The sequence below is a fragment of the Lepus europaeus genome, chromosome 12, assembly GCF_033115175.1.
Source record: "Lepus europaeus isolate LE1 chromosome 12, mLepTim1.pri, whole genome shotgun sequence".
In the NCBI taxonomy this organism is placed as follows: domain Eukaryota; kingdom Metazoa; phylum Chordata; class Mammalia; order Lagomorpha; family Leporidae; genus Lepus; species Lepus europaeus.
The window spans coordinates 75,173,596-75,189,974 of NC_084838.1; the positions used below are offsets into that span (position 1 = coordinate 75,173,596).

Genomic DNA, 16,379 nt, shown 5'->3' on the forward strand with positions numbered 1-16,379 from the left:
TGGAGGCACGGGGTCGCCTTTGGCCTGAGTTATGCTATACGTAGGTTTTTGAAAGCACTTGGAGCATAATCATAGTGGACAGGGAGCCAGACGAGGTGACTGAAGCACTCCAAGGCGGCGATTTCCAAACGCCGCTGGCCTGCAAGAACTTTTCATTGGACTGAAGCTACAGGAACTAACTTGGGGCAATCTGCTGGGTTCTGCTTCGGCAAAGTTTACTCAGTTAAGAAAACTGTCCTTTGCTCTTCAATGTTAGCCTTCCACAGTGGCAGAGAGAGGGAACCAAAGAAACGAGAGAAATAGATGGTAACTTTAGAAATAGTTTTCTTTGGTCAATAAAATTAAAAGTTGGCAACCCTTTGTCAGTCCTCAATTAAATTAATATTCGGTGTTCTCGGTGGTGAAATAGTGCCTTAAGGAAGTAAAAGAGTCACCTAGATAAAGCCTATCTGTGTAGGAGTACTACCATGCACAGTTGCAAGGGTATGCAGTGGGCAGTGGTCGGTTATGGCAGACTACCTGGAGTCATCACCCCAAGGGGTACTGTTCTGTTCCCCCTCTGACCCCTCCCATGGACCAACAGACAAACAGCCCAAAGTCTTGACTTGTGAGACAAGGACAGATCCCAAAGTGCTGACAAAACCGGTTTTTCCTCTCCTTGAAACCACACACCAGTGAAGGCAGCAAGTTGGAGTGGAGCAACAAAGTTGCTGTTGGAGAGCCAAAAGCAAGTAACACTGGAAGGAAAGGGTGGCTTGCTCTGTCCCCTCTCCACCCTTGCTGGCCCAGATGACAATAGGGACGCGAATGACTCATGGTAGGGAGTGAAGATGAAGCTGAGAGCTGGGCACAAGCCATTCTACTTTGTGTCTGGGATGCCGCAGGGTGGCTGACTTACATAACGTCCTATGCTCTGAAGGAAGGAGTGGGCAGGAGAGAAGGCAACAGGGCACTCCTCAGTAGCTGAGTGCAAAGCGCGCCTCTAGGTCACACCAGGTGCAGTGAAAGGGCCAGAGGAGCTCCCGCTCTGTTCTGATCTCGGATCAGGCAGTTGGCTGAGAAGAGCACCCTAGTCCTCAGAGGATCTCCCAAAACAAAGTTAACACGAAGCAGCAGGGGCTGAAGGACCCAGATAGCAACCTATGTGGGAGCCAGGTGGGAGTGCAGAACTCTGCCCCAGGAAAGGATGGCAGCTCTCATCTGTGCACAGAACAAGCCAGTCTGCCACAGATACTGACACAAGACCTACCGGGGATGAGGCCATTTCTCCCACTCCCCTGCGCCCACTGCATGGCACTGAGAGTTAACAGAGATCAAAATGGCTTCTATAGGAAATGAAGAAAACTCTGGAGTTTTGCATCCTCAAACTTATTTTTCTTTTTTGTTTATTTGAGAGGCTGAAAAACAGAGACAGACAGATATTCAGAGAGCTCCCATCTACTGCTCCCTCCCCCAAGTGTCTGCAATGGCTAGAGCTGAGCCTCAGCCAAAGCCGGGGACCAGAACTCAATCAAAATCTTCCCTGTGGGTGGCAGGCACCCAATCACTTGAGCCATCGTGTACTGCCTCCCAGGATCTGCAACAGCAGGAAGCTGCAATAAAAAATGGAACTGGGACTCCAGCCCAGGCATCAGATGTGGAACACAGGCACCTTACCCACTAGGCCAAATGCCTGCCCCCCAAACCTCCTTCCTGCAGAGTTTATATCCAGTGAACTACTAATTACTGAGCACTTACTATGTGCCAAGAAATTATGACATTATCTCACTTGATGCTCTCTAAAACCCTCTAAGGTATACATTCTTATTATTCCCATCTTACAGGTAAGGAAACTGAGGACTAGAGATTGTATAATTTGCTGATGACTGCACAGCTGAGAAAGAACCCATCTGGAATCCAAACCTAGGCAGGCTCAAGTTCTTAACCAGTGTAACTTTGATTGCTTTCCCTTAAAGGTCTTTTAGGGAATATGTATTTTCTGAAATAATTAAAATATAAGATAATAGTAAGTGCAATGGGAAGTAAGTAAAAAAATACATTTATTGCTACCCACAAAATCTGCTCTGAGCTTCTTATAAGATTGACTTCTCAAAATAGCAATAGTAAATAAATAAAGTAACAATAGATGTAGATCTAATATGAAGAATATCAATTAATTCTTCAAACAGAAGCACTGGTAATACATATTTAAAAATTATACTGAAGGGGCCAGCGCTATGGCATAGTGGGTAAATCTGCCACCTGCAGTGCCAGCATTCCATATGGGTGCTGGTTTGAGTCCTGGCTGCTTCACTTTTGATCCAGCTCTCTGTTATGTCCTGGGAAATCAGTAGAAGATAGCCCAAGTCCTTGGGCCCCTACACTTGTGTGGGAAGACCCAGAAGAAGATCCTAGCTCCTGGCTTCAGATTGGCACAGCTCCAGCCATTGTGGCCAATTGGAGAGTGAATCAACAGATGGAAGACCTTTCTCTCTGCCTCTCCTTCTCTCTCTGTGTAACTCTTTCAAATAAATAAATAAATATTTTTTAAAAATTGTATGGAAGCACAAGTTGAAGCAATGTGACTTGAGCATTTGACAGTCCAGTGCAATTATCAAACAGAAAAAAATTCAGTTCCAACCAAAGTATAATACTTGTCATGTCTCTGAAACTCAAAGTCATGAATGATGAACAACCTAGCTGACAGCAGCACCTGTTATCCACAGAAGAGACTGTGCAAGGAGCAGGGAGAAGTGGGTGACTGACTCCCTCATGCAGCAGCCTTGTTGAGTCGGGAGAGCACTCTGCTATGGTCACTATTGTGTTCAGCTCCAGGAGAAGCCCCAGGCAGCCAGAGAGCCCCAACCAACAGACACTACAATCCTCTGGACTCTCTACTGCATGAAAGAAAAAAGAGCTGAAGGCACAAGCGTTCAGAATTCTGGCTTCAGTGATGTGAAACACCTCATGGCCTAGACAAGGCAATGCTTCCCTGCTTCTACCGATCACAACCTGGCAGTCATGCCACAGAGCAGAAGATGCTGACCTGCCCTCTGGGGCACTGATCTGTATTTTCCAAGACTGCTTTGATTCCCCTGCTTGACAATGGCAGCAAGGAGACACCTGCTCTGTGTGCAGAATCCTGCCACTCTCATTTTCTCTTCCATTATGAATTTGCATGACAACTATATTGAGAGCTTCATTTTCCATCAGGTCCCCTTGGGTGCAACTGAGGCAACCTCAGGACAGCCCAGCTCCTTGAAAGACCAAGTGCAAGAGAATAATAGTATCAGAGGAATAACTTATTGATCAAGTGATTCATCATGTGAGTCATTCTTAGCTATAAAAGAAAAGGGAAGCCTATATACATAATCAGAACGAATGCCCTCCAAGGTATAAGACTTTTTTTATATAAATGTTCCATATACAAACATGTCGTGTAACCATGGTGCTTGGTGCTCATCCAGGATGTGGTTTTCTGCCTCCTTTCCTGCAGCCAGAGCCGTTACGGTCCAGCTGATTCATTCCATTTCACCTCAGAATTTTCTATTCTTATTTTTAAAGATAATATTTTCCCTCCATAAAAATGTAGCTTAACGTTATTAACCATGTACACATTGTTTCAAGTCCTTACTATCTTAGAGCATAAATCCCAACCTTTCTTCTCTTGTGTGTTTCACTCTCCTTTCTGCTTTCAATGATCATAAGATAGTTTTCGTATTTTACTGTTCGATTTTAGCAGAAACATGGATTAGAGAGCTGTTTACCTCTAAAGGTGGCTGGCAGACGAAGGTCTCTCGCAAGAGTGTTTGCAGGGCTATGCCGATGGGGAATGGCAAGGCCAATGGGTGAGTCTGCACCCAGGGTTACACACCACCTAGAGCCACTCTCTCTGGCCCTGCTCACTGAGGACTTTGGAGGGAGTGTCAGACCCAGGGCAGGGTTTATCATTGTACTTAGAGAACCAATTCTAGGGGCCGGTACTGTGGCACAGTGGGTTAAAGCCCCAGCCTGCAGTGCCGGCATCCGATTTGTGTGCCAGTTCAAGGCTCTGGTTTGAGTCCTGGCTGCTCATCTTCTGATCCAGCTCCCTGCTAATGTTCCTGGGAAATGCAGCAAAGGATGGCCCAAGTCCTTGAGCTTCTGCACCCATGTGGGCGACTTGGAAGTTCCTGGCTCCTGCTTAAGATTGGCTGCCATTGTAGCCATCTGGGGAGTGAACCAGTAGATGGAAGATCTCTTTCTGTCTCTACCTTTCTCTGTAACTCTTTTTCAAAAAACAGGCAAACAAAAAAGAAAACACTCTAAATGAAGAATCCCATCATAGTCAAAAAGGCAAAACTTAAAACTAGTTTATTTTATGTATTTGAAAGGCAGAGTGACAGAGAGAGACATGGATTTTCCAACTGCTAGTTCATTCCTCAAATGCTTGCAAGAGCCAGGTGTAGGCCAAGCCAAAATCAGGAAGCCAGACCTCAGTCTGGTTCTCCAATGTGGGTGGCAGGGATCCATGTACTTTAGCTATTACTTGCTGCTTCCTGCCTCCCAGGCAGTGTGTTAGCCAGAAGTTGGAATTGGTAATGGAGCCAGGAACTGAACCCAGGTACTTTGATATGGGATGTGGGCATTCCCAGTGGTGTGCTAAGTGCAGTGTCAAATGCCCAACTGTTTGCCTACTTTAAAAATGTGTACACACAATCATCACATCTAACATTTACAAGTAGAGTTAAAATTAAAAAAAAAAAAAACCACTAAAACAACAACAAAAATAAGAGCAAGCACACACCCTTCCTGTCATTTGATTTATCAGATTTATGAGAGAAGCCACTACAGGTAGATAAGCAGAAATGCACAGGGTTAGCAAGTGGTCTTTGCCTACCACAAATTCTGCAATCCAGAGCACACAAAACAAGAGAAAACTTTACTTTTCTTTATATTCTTTCTCCTATTTAGAATATTTCTACCTATATTGGTTCTTTAAGTGATTTTCAACCTGGGCCAGATGATAAAGTACCCAGGGAACTTAAAAACACTGATGCTTGGTCCCCATGCTCAGGGATTCTAATGCAACTGCTCCAAGCTGTGCCAGGTTGCAGGTGTGTTTTACAGGTCCCAGGTGATGCCAAGATACAGTCAGAACTAGGATCCCTCTCCAAGTCTTCCCAGCTCCTCCGTCCGGCCCTTACCTCTGATTACAGCAGGCATCCTTTTATCATCTTTTTTGCTAACTATTTTTTTCTAGAATGTTTATGATTATTTTGGTTTTCTTCCTTTTCTCTTCTGAATACCTCCCACCATGTGAAGCCAGTCTGTCATCTGTTCTCCCAAATAGATTACACAGCTTTTCATTCCCCAACCAGTCCCTATTCATCTTCTCCTTACATCTCCCACAGGTTATCCATAGGGCCAACCATGTATGACAGCAATGGTAGCATTTCTTTACACAGGATCTATGGCACAATCCTATGTTGACCCAAATGAGGTAGCATTATTATCCCAATTTTGCAAAAGGGGAAACCAAAACATTTCAGAGAAATTAGCTAACTTGTTAGTCTCAAACTACAGGTCCATCTGAATCCCAAGTTCATTTGTCACTCTTACAAAAACAGCAACAATAAACATGTGATCAACTGGCTTTAAAAATAAGTTGACTCTGGGGCTGGCTCTGTGGTGCAGTGGGTTAACGCCCTGGCCTGAAGCACCAGCATCGCAAATGGGTGCTGGTTCAAGACCCGGCTGCTCCACTTCCAATCCTGCTCTCTGCTGTGGCCTGGGAAAGCAGTGGAGGATGGCCCAAGTCCTTGGGCCCCTGTACCTGCATGAAAGACCTGGAAGAAGCTCCTGGCTCCTGGCTTCAAATAGGCCCAGCTCTGGCTGTTGTGGCCATCTAGGGAGTGAACCAGCAGATGGAAGACCTCTCTCTCTCTCTGCCTCTCCTTCTCTGTGTAACTCTGCCTTTCAAATAAATAAATAAATCTTTTGAAAAATAAGTTGACTTTGATTATGTATTTTAAAAATATGACCGATTTGTGTCAGCAAGTACACTTGTTCAAAATGGTGACTACACAAATAAAAGTAACAGAAACAAAGGCCAAAATGTGCTTGGACTTTTTTTTTTTTTTCAATTTATGATTCCTTTCGGGGAGACCTGACGCAAGGAGATGACTCAAGGACAAGGACAGCTGCTGCATTTTGATAGTACAATACACCAGGCGCGTAAGGATTAGGAGATGGGATATTCTATGCAGACCATCTATTGAAATAAAATATAAAAAAAGAATAGATTCCAGGCCCCCTGCTTGCTCACACTTCTGCTTTTCTGACAGAAGGAACAGGAGCAAGAGACTATGCTGTAGCTGAGTAGATATTTAGGAGAGAGATTCAGAAACCTAACTTGGAGCCACCAGCAGTAATGTATTCTAAAGGATACTCATGTACAAATACCTCGCCAGGGGTAAAGGATGACAGGTAAGAACACATGACTGATTCTTGTGTTACATTTTCGCTACTTCGTTGATATCTTCTCTTAGAAAACACATAGCTAAGCCACGTGTTAACCCACCATCCAGTTAAGGAAGAAACTCATCAAAATTCACTTTTGTCAAAACTTACTGAAGAGACAACAAACTATAAGAATACCTGCAAACATTAAGCATTTTTTAACTTTGTAACTTTACATTTAAAAAAAGCATTTCAGTAAAACAACAACAACAAAACCACAACGCTCCTGTGGTGATAAGGAAGAGGTGAAAGATCGTTAGCTAAACTTCCCTAAAGTCTCTTCAAAATCCAGTCCACACTACTTCCAAGACAGCCACTGCACTCTTGATTCACAAAAAAAGCAAACATCCCACCTTATCTAAAATTTAAACATGTAGCCAGTCACTTTTAAACTGCATTTTCATATTTCGGAACATAGCTTCAGTGATAAATGTTTTAAAAGGTTTTGCTTTCAATGAAATACTTATAAGTACCCAATGAAACCAAGAAGCACACCTAGTTGATGCAGATTTAAATCTCATCTGACACAGCTGAACACATGGACATTATGCACTCCCTGTGCTTTTATTGTCATCTGCAATTCTGAAACAGATAGGAAACGTACAAGTAACAATGGCAGGCTAGCCAGCCACGGAAGTCATAAATAGACTTTTCTGAAGAAATGTCATTGCAAGTTACTTCTTGCAGTAAAAGGTGCTACTTATTGTTTGTACTGCTGTTTCAGTAATGATATAACACAGAAATTATCCTTCAGAAATAACCACAAATCACTCCAGTAAAACATACCTTTAAAAGATACAGTTACACGGCGGGTAAATTGTTACAGGAGGCAAAATGGCGGTTACCGGAAACAGAGGGGAAGGTTACAAAATTTCTAAGAGCAGAAGTGGTTTTGAAGTAATACGTGGAAACAAAAAATAGTCTAACCTCCTCAAGATAACCGCTAGAACGAGCCAGAAAGTGCCGCTGTGCTGGGCGTGAGGAAGTGAGCACAGGGAGGGCTGGAGCTCTCTCACAGCAGAAGTCAGGACTCACTGCTGGTTTTATGAACCATCTCATCCAAGTCAGATTGATCTCACCTCAAATAATATAACACATACATGCATACTCAATAATTAGCGCCAATATAAAAACAAATGCAGACAATCTTCAACCTAAAAAGGAGGAAGATGTCTTAAAAATGAAGGCTTGTGCTGGCACCTAACAGTGTGGCTGCAGGACAAAACCATACCGACAAGTGGAACAAAGGGACTGGGGCTGTCGGGGTGGGGATGAGGGGCTGGGGCTGGCACAGGAGAGCCACTGCGGAAGGGAGTGAGGGGACTTCTTAAGATAAAGGGAGTTTTAATGTCTTGATTGAGCAGAGAACAGAAGACTACAGATTAACCAAATGCATCAAATTGTATACCTAAAATGGGTAAATTTTACCATATTTAATTTATACTTGCAAGAAAATGACTTCACAGGACAAAGATTTTTAACTTGGATTTTCAGATTGTTTTTTTAAAGATTTATTTTATTTATTTGAAAGGCATATTCAGAGAGAGAGAGAGGGAGAGAGAATGAGCACTTCGATCTTCCATTTGTTGATTTACTCCTCAAATGGCTGCAATGGCTGGTGCTGGGCCAGGCTGAAGCCAGGAACTTGTAACTCCATTTGGGTCTTTCATGTGGGTGGCAGGGGCCTAAGTACTTCAGCCTCTTCTGCTGCTTTCCCAGTAGCATTAGCAGGAAGCTGGACTGGAAGTGGAGTGACCAGGATTCAAACCAACACTCATATGGGATAATGGCCATTGCAGGTGGCAATTTAACCCACTACACCACAACACTGGCCCTAGCTTTTCAGATTTTGGAATAGAAATTTTTCCAACAATGAATGCTACTAATAGCGGAAAGTTTCCAAGCTAGTCCCCCCCTCACCCCAAATACGAACTACAATTTAGGGGGAAGTGAGCAGCCTAGAAATCAGCTAAGTCCAGAAATGTCAGAACTTCAGCCCCGAGAGGTCCTGTCTGCACTTGAATCCCTGGTCAAAGAAAGCAGAGACAGAAAAATTGTAAAAAAGCAGGCAAGGAGTTACAGACTGGTGTTGGAGAGCCTCAGGTAGGAGGGAGAAGACCTAAGGCAAATCAGGAAGCAAGCACACAGGCCAGGCATCTGTGTACCTGACCAGTTGCTAAAAAACGCTGTAACACATACTTACTAGTTGAAGAGAAGGGAAGCCAGAGGTGCTTATGCTCTGTCGATGGTACTGGCCAAGGTTTGGTGGAAGGGTAAACTGTTTCCTTATTTCTGCTGAAGAATACCTGGGATTAAAATAGAAAATAATTGACATGAATTTTTTTTAAAAAAAATTTGTAAAAAATCATTGCAATTATAGATGCAGTCTCTGATATCAAGTATTAAACCAATTTCTTGGCCAGACAATGGTAGAACTGACTAAAATGCTCCCAGTAGCCTTTAGTGGCCATGCAATTTGACTCCTGCTCAACACTGGACAGAGGATGGCAGGAGAATGAAGTCTGAGGCCAAGAAAGAGATCCCAGGCCAGTCCAGGGCACTGGCCCTCTGTGAGGACATCTGGTCTGTGACAAGAGTCCTTTAAGCCCTGAGCTGCCATTTTGACCCATCCTCTCCCATTTCAAACAGCTGAGCCCATCTGGCAGCTCTAACAGAGAATGCCACAGAACTGATATATGAACACTATACTTTCCTGTGGGCATCACAGATGCTACCCAGAATTCCCAAGGACTGTATTTTTTACAACTGAACTAGTGAAATGATTCCTTCTATCACCATGTTGACACTGCTGAGTTCTCGGCCAACATGCTGGTAGCCAAGAACCACACTTATGCGAGCAAGTTGTTTTCCACTGTCCACCCACACCTGTTGTCATAAGCCTACTGGCTAATGACCCTGGCTCAGTAACAGGCTGACTACTGGACACTCATCTGTTAGCCACTGGTTTGGAACTCACAACACATTTTCCTATTACATCATTATGTTCATGGTTGGACTCTGAGGCCCATTTACAAAAATATATTTAACCACAATAAGGCCACAGCATATAACACCAACACCACTAGTGCATATAATCAGACTAACAGAGATTACCAAAGATCAAACGGAGTCATATATCTGAAACATGCTGCTTGTTTAACAACAAGTTCTTACATAAATTTTAAACATAATTTTACTTATTTTTAAGATCTATTTACTTATTTGAAAAGCAGAGTGACAGAGAGAAGAGAGAGTAACAGAGAGACAGACAGAAAGAATCTTCCATCTTCTGGTTCACTCCCCAGATGCCTGCAGCAGTCAAAACTGGGCCAGGCCAAAGCCAAGAGCCAGGAACTCTATCATTTCCTACATGTATAACAGGAACCCAAGTATCTGGACCATCATCTATTGCCTGCCAGGGTGTGCATCAGCAGCAAGCTGAATCAGAAGCGGAGGTGGAGGGTCCAGCACTGTGACACAGCAGGTTAAGCTGAAGCTTGCAATGTTTCACCAGCATCACATGTGAGAGTGCCTGTTCAAGTTCTGGCTGCTCTGCTTCTGATCTAGCTCCTTGCTAAAGTGCCTGGGAAAGCAGCAGAAAATGTCCTAAGTGCTTGGACCTCTGCTACTTTGTAGGGGACCAGGATAGAATTCCAGGCTCCTGGCTTCAGCCTGGCCCAGCCCCAGCTGTTGAGGCCATTTGGGGAGTGAACCAGCAGATGGAAGACATCAGCTCTGTGTGTGTGTGTTTCTGTGTGTGTGCATTTGTGGGGGTGTGTGTGGGTGTGTGTCCTCTCTCTATAACTCTGCCTTTCAAATAAATAAATAAATAAAAACAAAAGAGGCAAGATCCAATCCCATGCACTCAGATATAGGAGGCAGGCACCCCAAGTGGCAGCTTAATCTGCTGCACCACAACATCTACATCTAAGCATAATATTAAATATAATATTATAAATAAAATTATAGCATTAAATATAACTATATATACAGATTCTTACATTTTCTCCTTGATAATGTGTGCTATGGCATAATTATGAAATACTCCGCATGATGAGCTTTCTAACATGGTTGTATCGACTCCCATCCTGGGCCATTTGCTATGCCTGGAGAGGCAGGAAACCTGGATTCTACTCCCAACTCTGGTGCCCACTCTCTCTCCTCAAGAGCACCTCCCTTTGCTTTCAGGATGCCCAGACTCAAGCTGTGTACTGAAAAAGCAGAAATATAAATAAAAAGAGTGGGCAAATGACCCAAGATAAGACAGCTGTCTCTCCTATGCAGGGTTCTGAGCAATGACTGCATTGCAACCATGGAAGAAAATGGCGGGGACATACATGCTGTGGCAACCCACCCAGGAGGACGCAGTGAAGTGTGAAATCCCGGGGGAAGTCGTCACCACTGGCAGGAAATGTATCCCCTAATTTCCTACAGCATTTTCTTTCTTTCTTTTAAACATAAGAAAATACTAGGATAAGAAGTATTCTATTGGGGCTGGTGCCGTGGCGCAGTGGGTTAATCCTCCGCCTGTGGCGCTGGCATCCCATATGGGCACTGATTCAAGTCCTGGCTGCTCCACTTCCGATCCAGCACTCTGCTGAGGCCTGGGAAACAGTAGAAGATGGCCCAAGTCCTTGGGCCCCTGCACCTGCGTGGGAGACTGGAGGAAGATACTGGCTCCTGGCTTTGGATTGGCTCAGCTCCAACTGTTGCGGCTAGTTGGGGAGTGAACCAGCGGATGGAAGACCTCTCTCTCTCTCTGCTTCTCCTTTCTCTGTGTAACTCTGACTTTCAAATAAATAAATAATTTTTTTTTAAAAAAAGAAGTATTCTATTAGTCCTCAAGGAAATGTGACTCAAACAATAAGGACACACCAGTTCACAGCTCCAGGATGGCTGTAAGGAAAGAGATGGGCCATAGCAAGTGTTGGCAGGGCTATGGAGACCCTGGAGCACTCACATGTTGTTGGCAGAAATGTAAGACAGTGTACTCATTTTGGAAAACAACTACATCTGCAAAGAGCTAAGCACAGAGATCTCATGTCCCAGTAGCTCCACTCTTAGAGACCCAAGAGCAGTGAAAACTCCAGCACAAAAAATTAAACTTGAGTATTCATGGCAGCACTATTCATAATAGCCAAAAAGTGGAAAGAACCCAAATGCCATCAACTGAGGAACAAGTAAAGAAAAAGCATATCAAACAACGGATTACTACTCAGCAACAGGAAGGAATGAAGCACCAGCATACACAACACGGACGAGCCTGGAAAGCAACCTGAGGGAAACAACATAAACCAAAAGACCACACCTTATACAGCTCCTTACATGAAATGCCCAGAACGGGGGAATCTACGGAAACTGAGAGCAGAGTACTGGTTGCCTAGGGTCAGGGGATTACAGTAGAGAAACAGGAAGTGACTACTGATGGGCACAGGTCTCTTCTTAGGGTGATGAAAATGTTCTAAGCTTGATTATGCTGATGGATACACAACCCTGAATGTATTAAACATCACCAAAAGTACATATTAAGTGGATGAAATGTATCATTTGTGAATTATATCTAAATAAGACAAATGGGTTTTTTTAAAAAATCATTTTATTTGAAAGGCAGAAATATATATATATATATATACACACACACACACATACACACACACATACACACATACGTAGAAAGAAAGAGAGGGAGAGAGACAGAGATATTGTCCATTCGCTGGTCAGTCAGGGCTGAGCCAGGCCAAAGCTAGGGACCCAGACCTAAATCTGGATCTCCCGTGTGTGTGGCAGGGACTTAAGTTCCTCAGCCATCAACTGCTGCCTCCTAGGGTGCCCATTGGCAGAGATCTGGATCAGAAGTGGAGTAGCCAGGACTCAGATCTCGCAATCAGATATGGGATGTGGGCATCCCAAGCAGTACATAACCACTGCACTAATGGCCTGCCTCAAGATAGACAGACATTATGCTGACAACCAGGAATGGAGGAAAACCTTCCAATTTCATCTCCAACTATTTTATAAATGATTTTAATTACAAGTTTGACAGTTTCTAAAAAATCAGCAGATTGAACCACTGTGTGAAACAAAAGGCCCACTTGCATAAACAACAACGTATCTTGCATTTGGCAACACAGGAACTCAAGCCAAAGCTAGCAGCACTTAGTAGAATCTGTTTACTTAAGCAGATGCTCACAAGGCACACAGGGCCAAGGCAACCAGGCAAAGGACCGTTTCTGACTTCTGACCTTCACGCTGACCTGTTCACAGACAAGAGCGACTTCCCTGAGACTCCTGTCCCCAGGTCCTTCCCCAACCGCCACCCTAAAGGCCTTCCTATCCTAAACCAGAGCAGCCTGTCTGAAATGGGGAAACCAGAGAAGGATCACAAAAGGAAGTGGCCTTGGCAGCGGTTCAAAGAGGCAAAAGGGACAGGTTCCCGCTTTCATTTGCAGCAAAATCGGTCAAAGCGCCAGGATGCTTTTCATCAAGAATGTCTCCACTCGCTAGTCTTCTACATAGGAGTTTCCTATTCAGTTACACAACTGACCTTCCCTGAGACTTCACGCCTGACCCAGCAGCTACACAATCAGCCACACAAAAGGCAATGAAGGGCCGGCGACGCGGCTCAATAGGCTAATCCTCCGCCTTGCAGCGCCGGCACACCAGGTTCTAGTCCCGGTCAGGGCACCGGATTCTGTCCTGGTTGCCCCTCTTCCAGGCCAGCTTTCTGCTGTAGCCCGGGAGGGCAATGGAGGATGGCCCAAGTGTTTGGGCCCTGCACCCCATGGGAGACCAGGAGAAGCACCTGGCTCCTGCCTTCGGATCAGCGCGGTGCGCCAGCCGCAGCGTGCCAGCCGTGGCAGCCATTGGAGGGTGAACCAATGGCAAAGGAAGACCTTTCTCTCTGTATCTCTCTCTCTCACTGTCCACTCTGCCTGTCAAAAAAAAAAGGCAATGAAAACTGTCATATCAAAACTGTTGGTGCTGGCATTGTGGTGTGGCATGTGGGGCAGCTGCCTGCAATGCCAGCATCCCATATGACTACTGGTTTGAGGCCTGGCTGATCTACTTCTGATCCAGTTCCCTGCTAATGCACCTGGGAAAGCAGTGGAAGATGGCTGAAATGCCTGGGCCCCTGCACCCACATGGGAGACCCAGATAGAGTTCCTGGCTCCTGGCTTTGGACCAGCCCAGCTCCAGCTGTTGCAGTCATCTGGGAAGTGAACCAGTGGATGGAAGATCTCTCTCTCTCTGCCTTTCAAAAAAATTTAATTAAAAAAATCTTGTCAAATATGAAATAAATTGACTCCCTAAATGAAAACAGTGAGTCATCCTATGTGGGAAAGAATCACTTCGTATCACTTAGAGAACTTCAACATAAACTACCTCTAGGGAGGCCCCTGCACATAATCAGCTGGCAGAAATAAACTGGAATGACACAATTTCCTGTTGGTCATGCTGCGAGGACACCAGCACGCCTTGGGGGGTTATGTATTTGCTCAGGGTCTCTGGAAAGTAATAATGTAATACGCATGAAGAATGATAAAACCTTCCCACTATGGAGAGCAGACCCCCTGGAATTCATACCAATAAAGATATAATTTGAACAGAAAAGAGCATATGAACTCTGTATATAACAGCATGATAGCAAATCACTGAAAACAACATAAGCATCCAACAATAGGGAGAACACTGAACAAATAAGGGCATAAAACACACAGGATATCATTTTACCATTTAAAATAACACAATGTTGACCTACAGAAATGTGCATACAAAACAAGGGACAAGTGAAAACAGTATGAGGAACTGAATACGAACACAAAACAATCACAAATGCTCCTCAACTTACAATGGGGCAACATCCTGACAAACCCATTGTACACTGGAAATACTGAAGTCAGAAATGCCTTCGTCCACCGACCCTAACAGCTGGCTTAGCAACACAGTGCACTGCAGGGCACTGAGCATCACCCTCCTGATGGTGGGACTGACTAGGCATAGCGCTCAGTGCTGCCACCCTGCACCGCAACTCGAGAGGGCACACTGCCAATCCATGGTCCAGGGAAAGATCCAAATGCAAAATCTGAGATGCAGTTGATACTGGATGCATTTCACTTTTGCACCATTGCTAAATCCAAAATTCCTACATCAAACCATTTGTAAGTCACGGACCACATGTATATGGAAACATAGCACAAGGATCATAAATCTTTTCAAGGGAGTTTAATAATCACTTCATTCAACTTCCTTCTGTGAAATCACTTAAGTTTCTAATTTTAATAAATGGATACATACATCATGCAGATAGGATGTGCTACTTAGAATTTTTTAAAAGTTATGTAAACATCGGCTATTAAATCTACTTATATTTGGAGCCAGCATTGTGGCATAGCAGATAAGGTTGTCACCTGCAACACCAGCATTCCATATGGGCTCCACTTTGAGTCCTGGCTGTTCCACTTCCAGTACAGTTCCCTGCTAATGGCCTAGGCAAAGCAGCAGATGATGGTCCAAGTACTTGAGCCCCTGCCAGCCATATGGGAGACTCAGAAGAAGCTCCTGGTTCCTGGTTTCCACTTCGCCCAGTGCTGGCCATTGTGGCCATCTGGGTAGTAAACCAAAGGATGGAAGATTTCTCTATCTCTCTCTTTCTCTTTCTCTTTCTCTCTCTCTCTCTTTCTCTATCTCTGTCTCTCCCTCTCTCTTTCAAATAAGTAAATATTGTTTAAAAATCTACTGATATGGAACTTCAGTCGCAAAAGAACATTTCGTACTCAGTGCTCAAATCAACCCTCTTCTTCTCTCCCCTGGTCCTCAGGAAAGAGACATCTGCCTACACAGAGCCAGGAAGAGAGCTCACACAGGCTCCTCCAGGTGGCCTCGCAGGAACTCCACGTGGGCTTTTTCTCTGTGCTTGATTCTCAGAGTGAATTTGATGAGCCTCAGAGGCTCAACTTACATTGTGATGATATTCCCTGAATGAGCAGAGATACCCTCTTCTAAAGAACTCCGGCTGTTTTATAAAGATTATCTTCTTCAGTTTCACAAGTCTTCCAGGAAGACAGCCCTAGGGCTTATGGAAAAGGCCAGAGCCCATCCTGAGGAGTCAGAATGGTGGGGAAGCATTGCTGGTAGGGATGGACAGAGCAGCTCTAATGTTTTTAGTGAGATCAAGAGATAATTGTGATACTCAGCTGGACCAAGAATCAGTGGAACTAACAGTAACACAGAACTAGCCACGTGCGATCTCAGCCACTTAACAAAAATGCAGATCCTAACACCCTACCCCAGGCCTGAATTACCATCTTTTGTGAGGTGGCCTGGAAAACTACATCAGAGGCCAGTAACTCCAGGTGATTTTCATGTGCAATAAAACATAACATTTACTGGCCGGCGCCGTGGCTCAACAGGCTAATCCTCCGCCTTGCAGCGCCGGCACACCGGGTTCTAGTCCCGGTCGGGGCACCGATCCTGTCCCGGTTGCCTCTCTTCCAGGCCAGCTCTCTGCTGTGGCCAGGGAGTGCAGTGGAGGATGGCCCAAGTCCTTGGGCCCTGCACCCCATGGGAGACCAGGAGAAGCACCTGGCTCCTGCCATCGGAACAGCGCGGTGCGCCGGCCGCAGCGCGCTACCGCGGCGGCCATTGGAGGGTGAACCAGCGGCAAAAGGAAGACCTTTCTCTCTGTCTCTCTCTCACTGTCCACTCTGCCTATCAAAAAAAAAAAAAAAAACATAAAATTTACTGAAACTGCCAGACTGTGAGAGAGTGTTTGGTTCATTATTCATTCATCAAACACTAATGGCACAAAAAAATACCAGGCTCTCCGCATTGCACTAGGGATGGAGGCAGAAGATGCTGTTGCTGCTCCTGAGAAGTTCGGCACAGCAGATGAGTGGCAG

The 16,379-nt window shown here is 44.8% G+C and overlaps 1 protein-coding gene across 2 annotated transcripts in view; it reads right to left on the reverse strand.

Annotated features, from left to right (window-relative positions):
• The window catches only part of DOCK8 (dedicator of cytokinesis 8), a 255,396-nt gene that overhangs the window by 187,134 nt on the left and 51,883 nt on the right, over nucleotides 1-16,379 (reverse strand). For both annotated transcript variants that reach the window (XM_062208372.1, XM_062208373.1), the window contains exon 2: nucleotides 8,684-8,786. In XM_062208372.1, coding sequence (XP_062064356.1) covers nucleotides 8,684-8,786 — 103 coding nt within the window. The remainder of the gene's footprint in view (nucleotides 1-8,683; nucleotides 8,787-16,379) is intronic.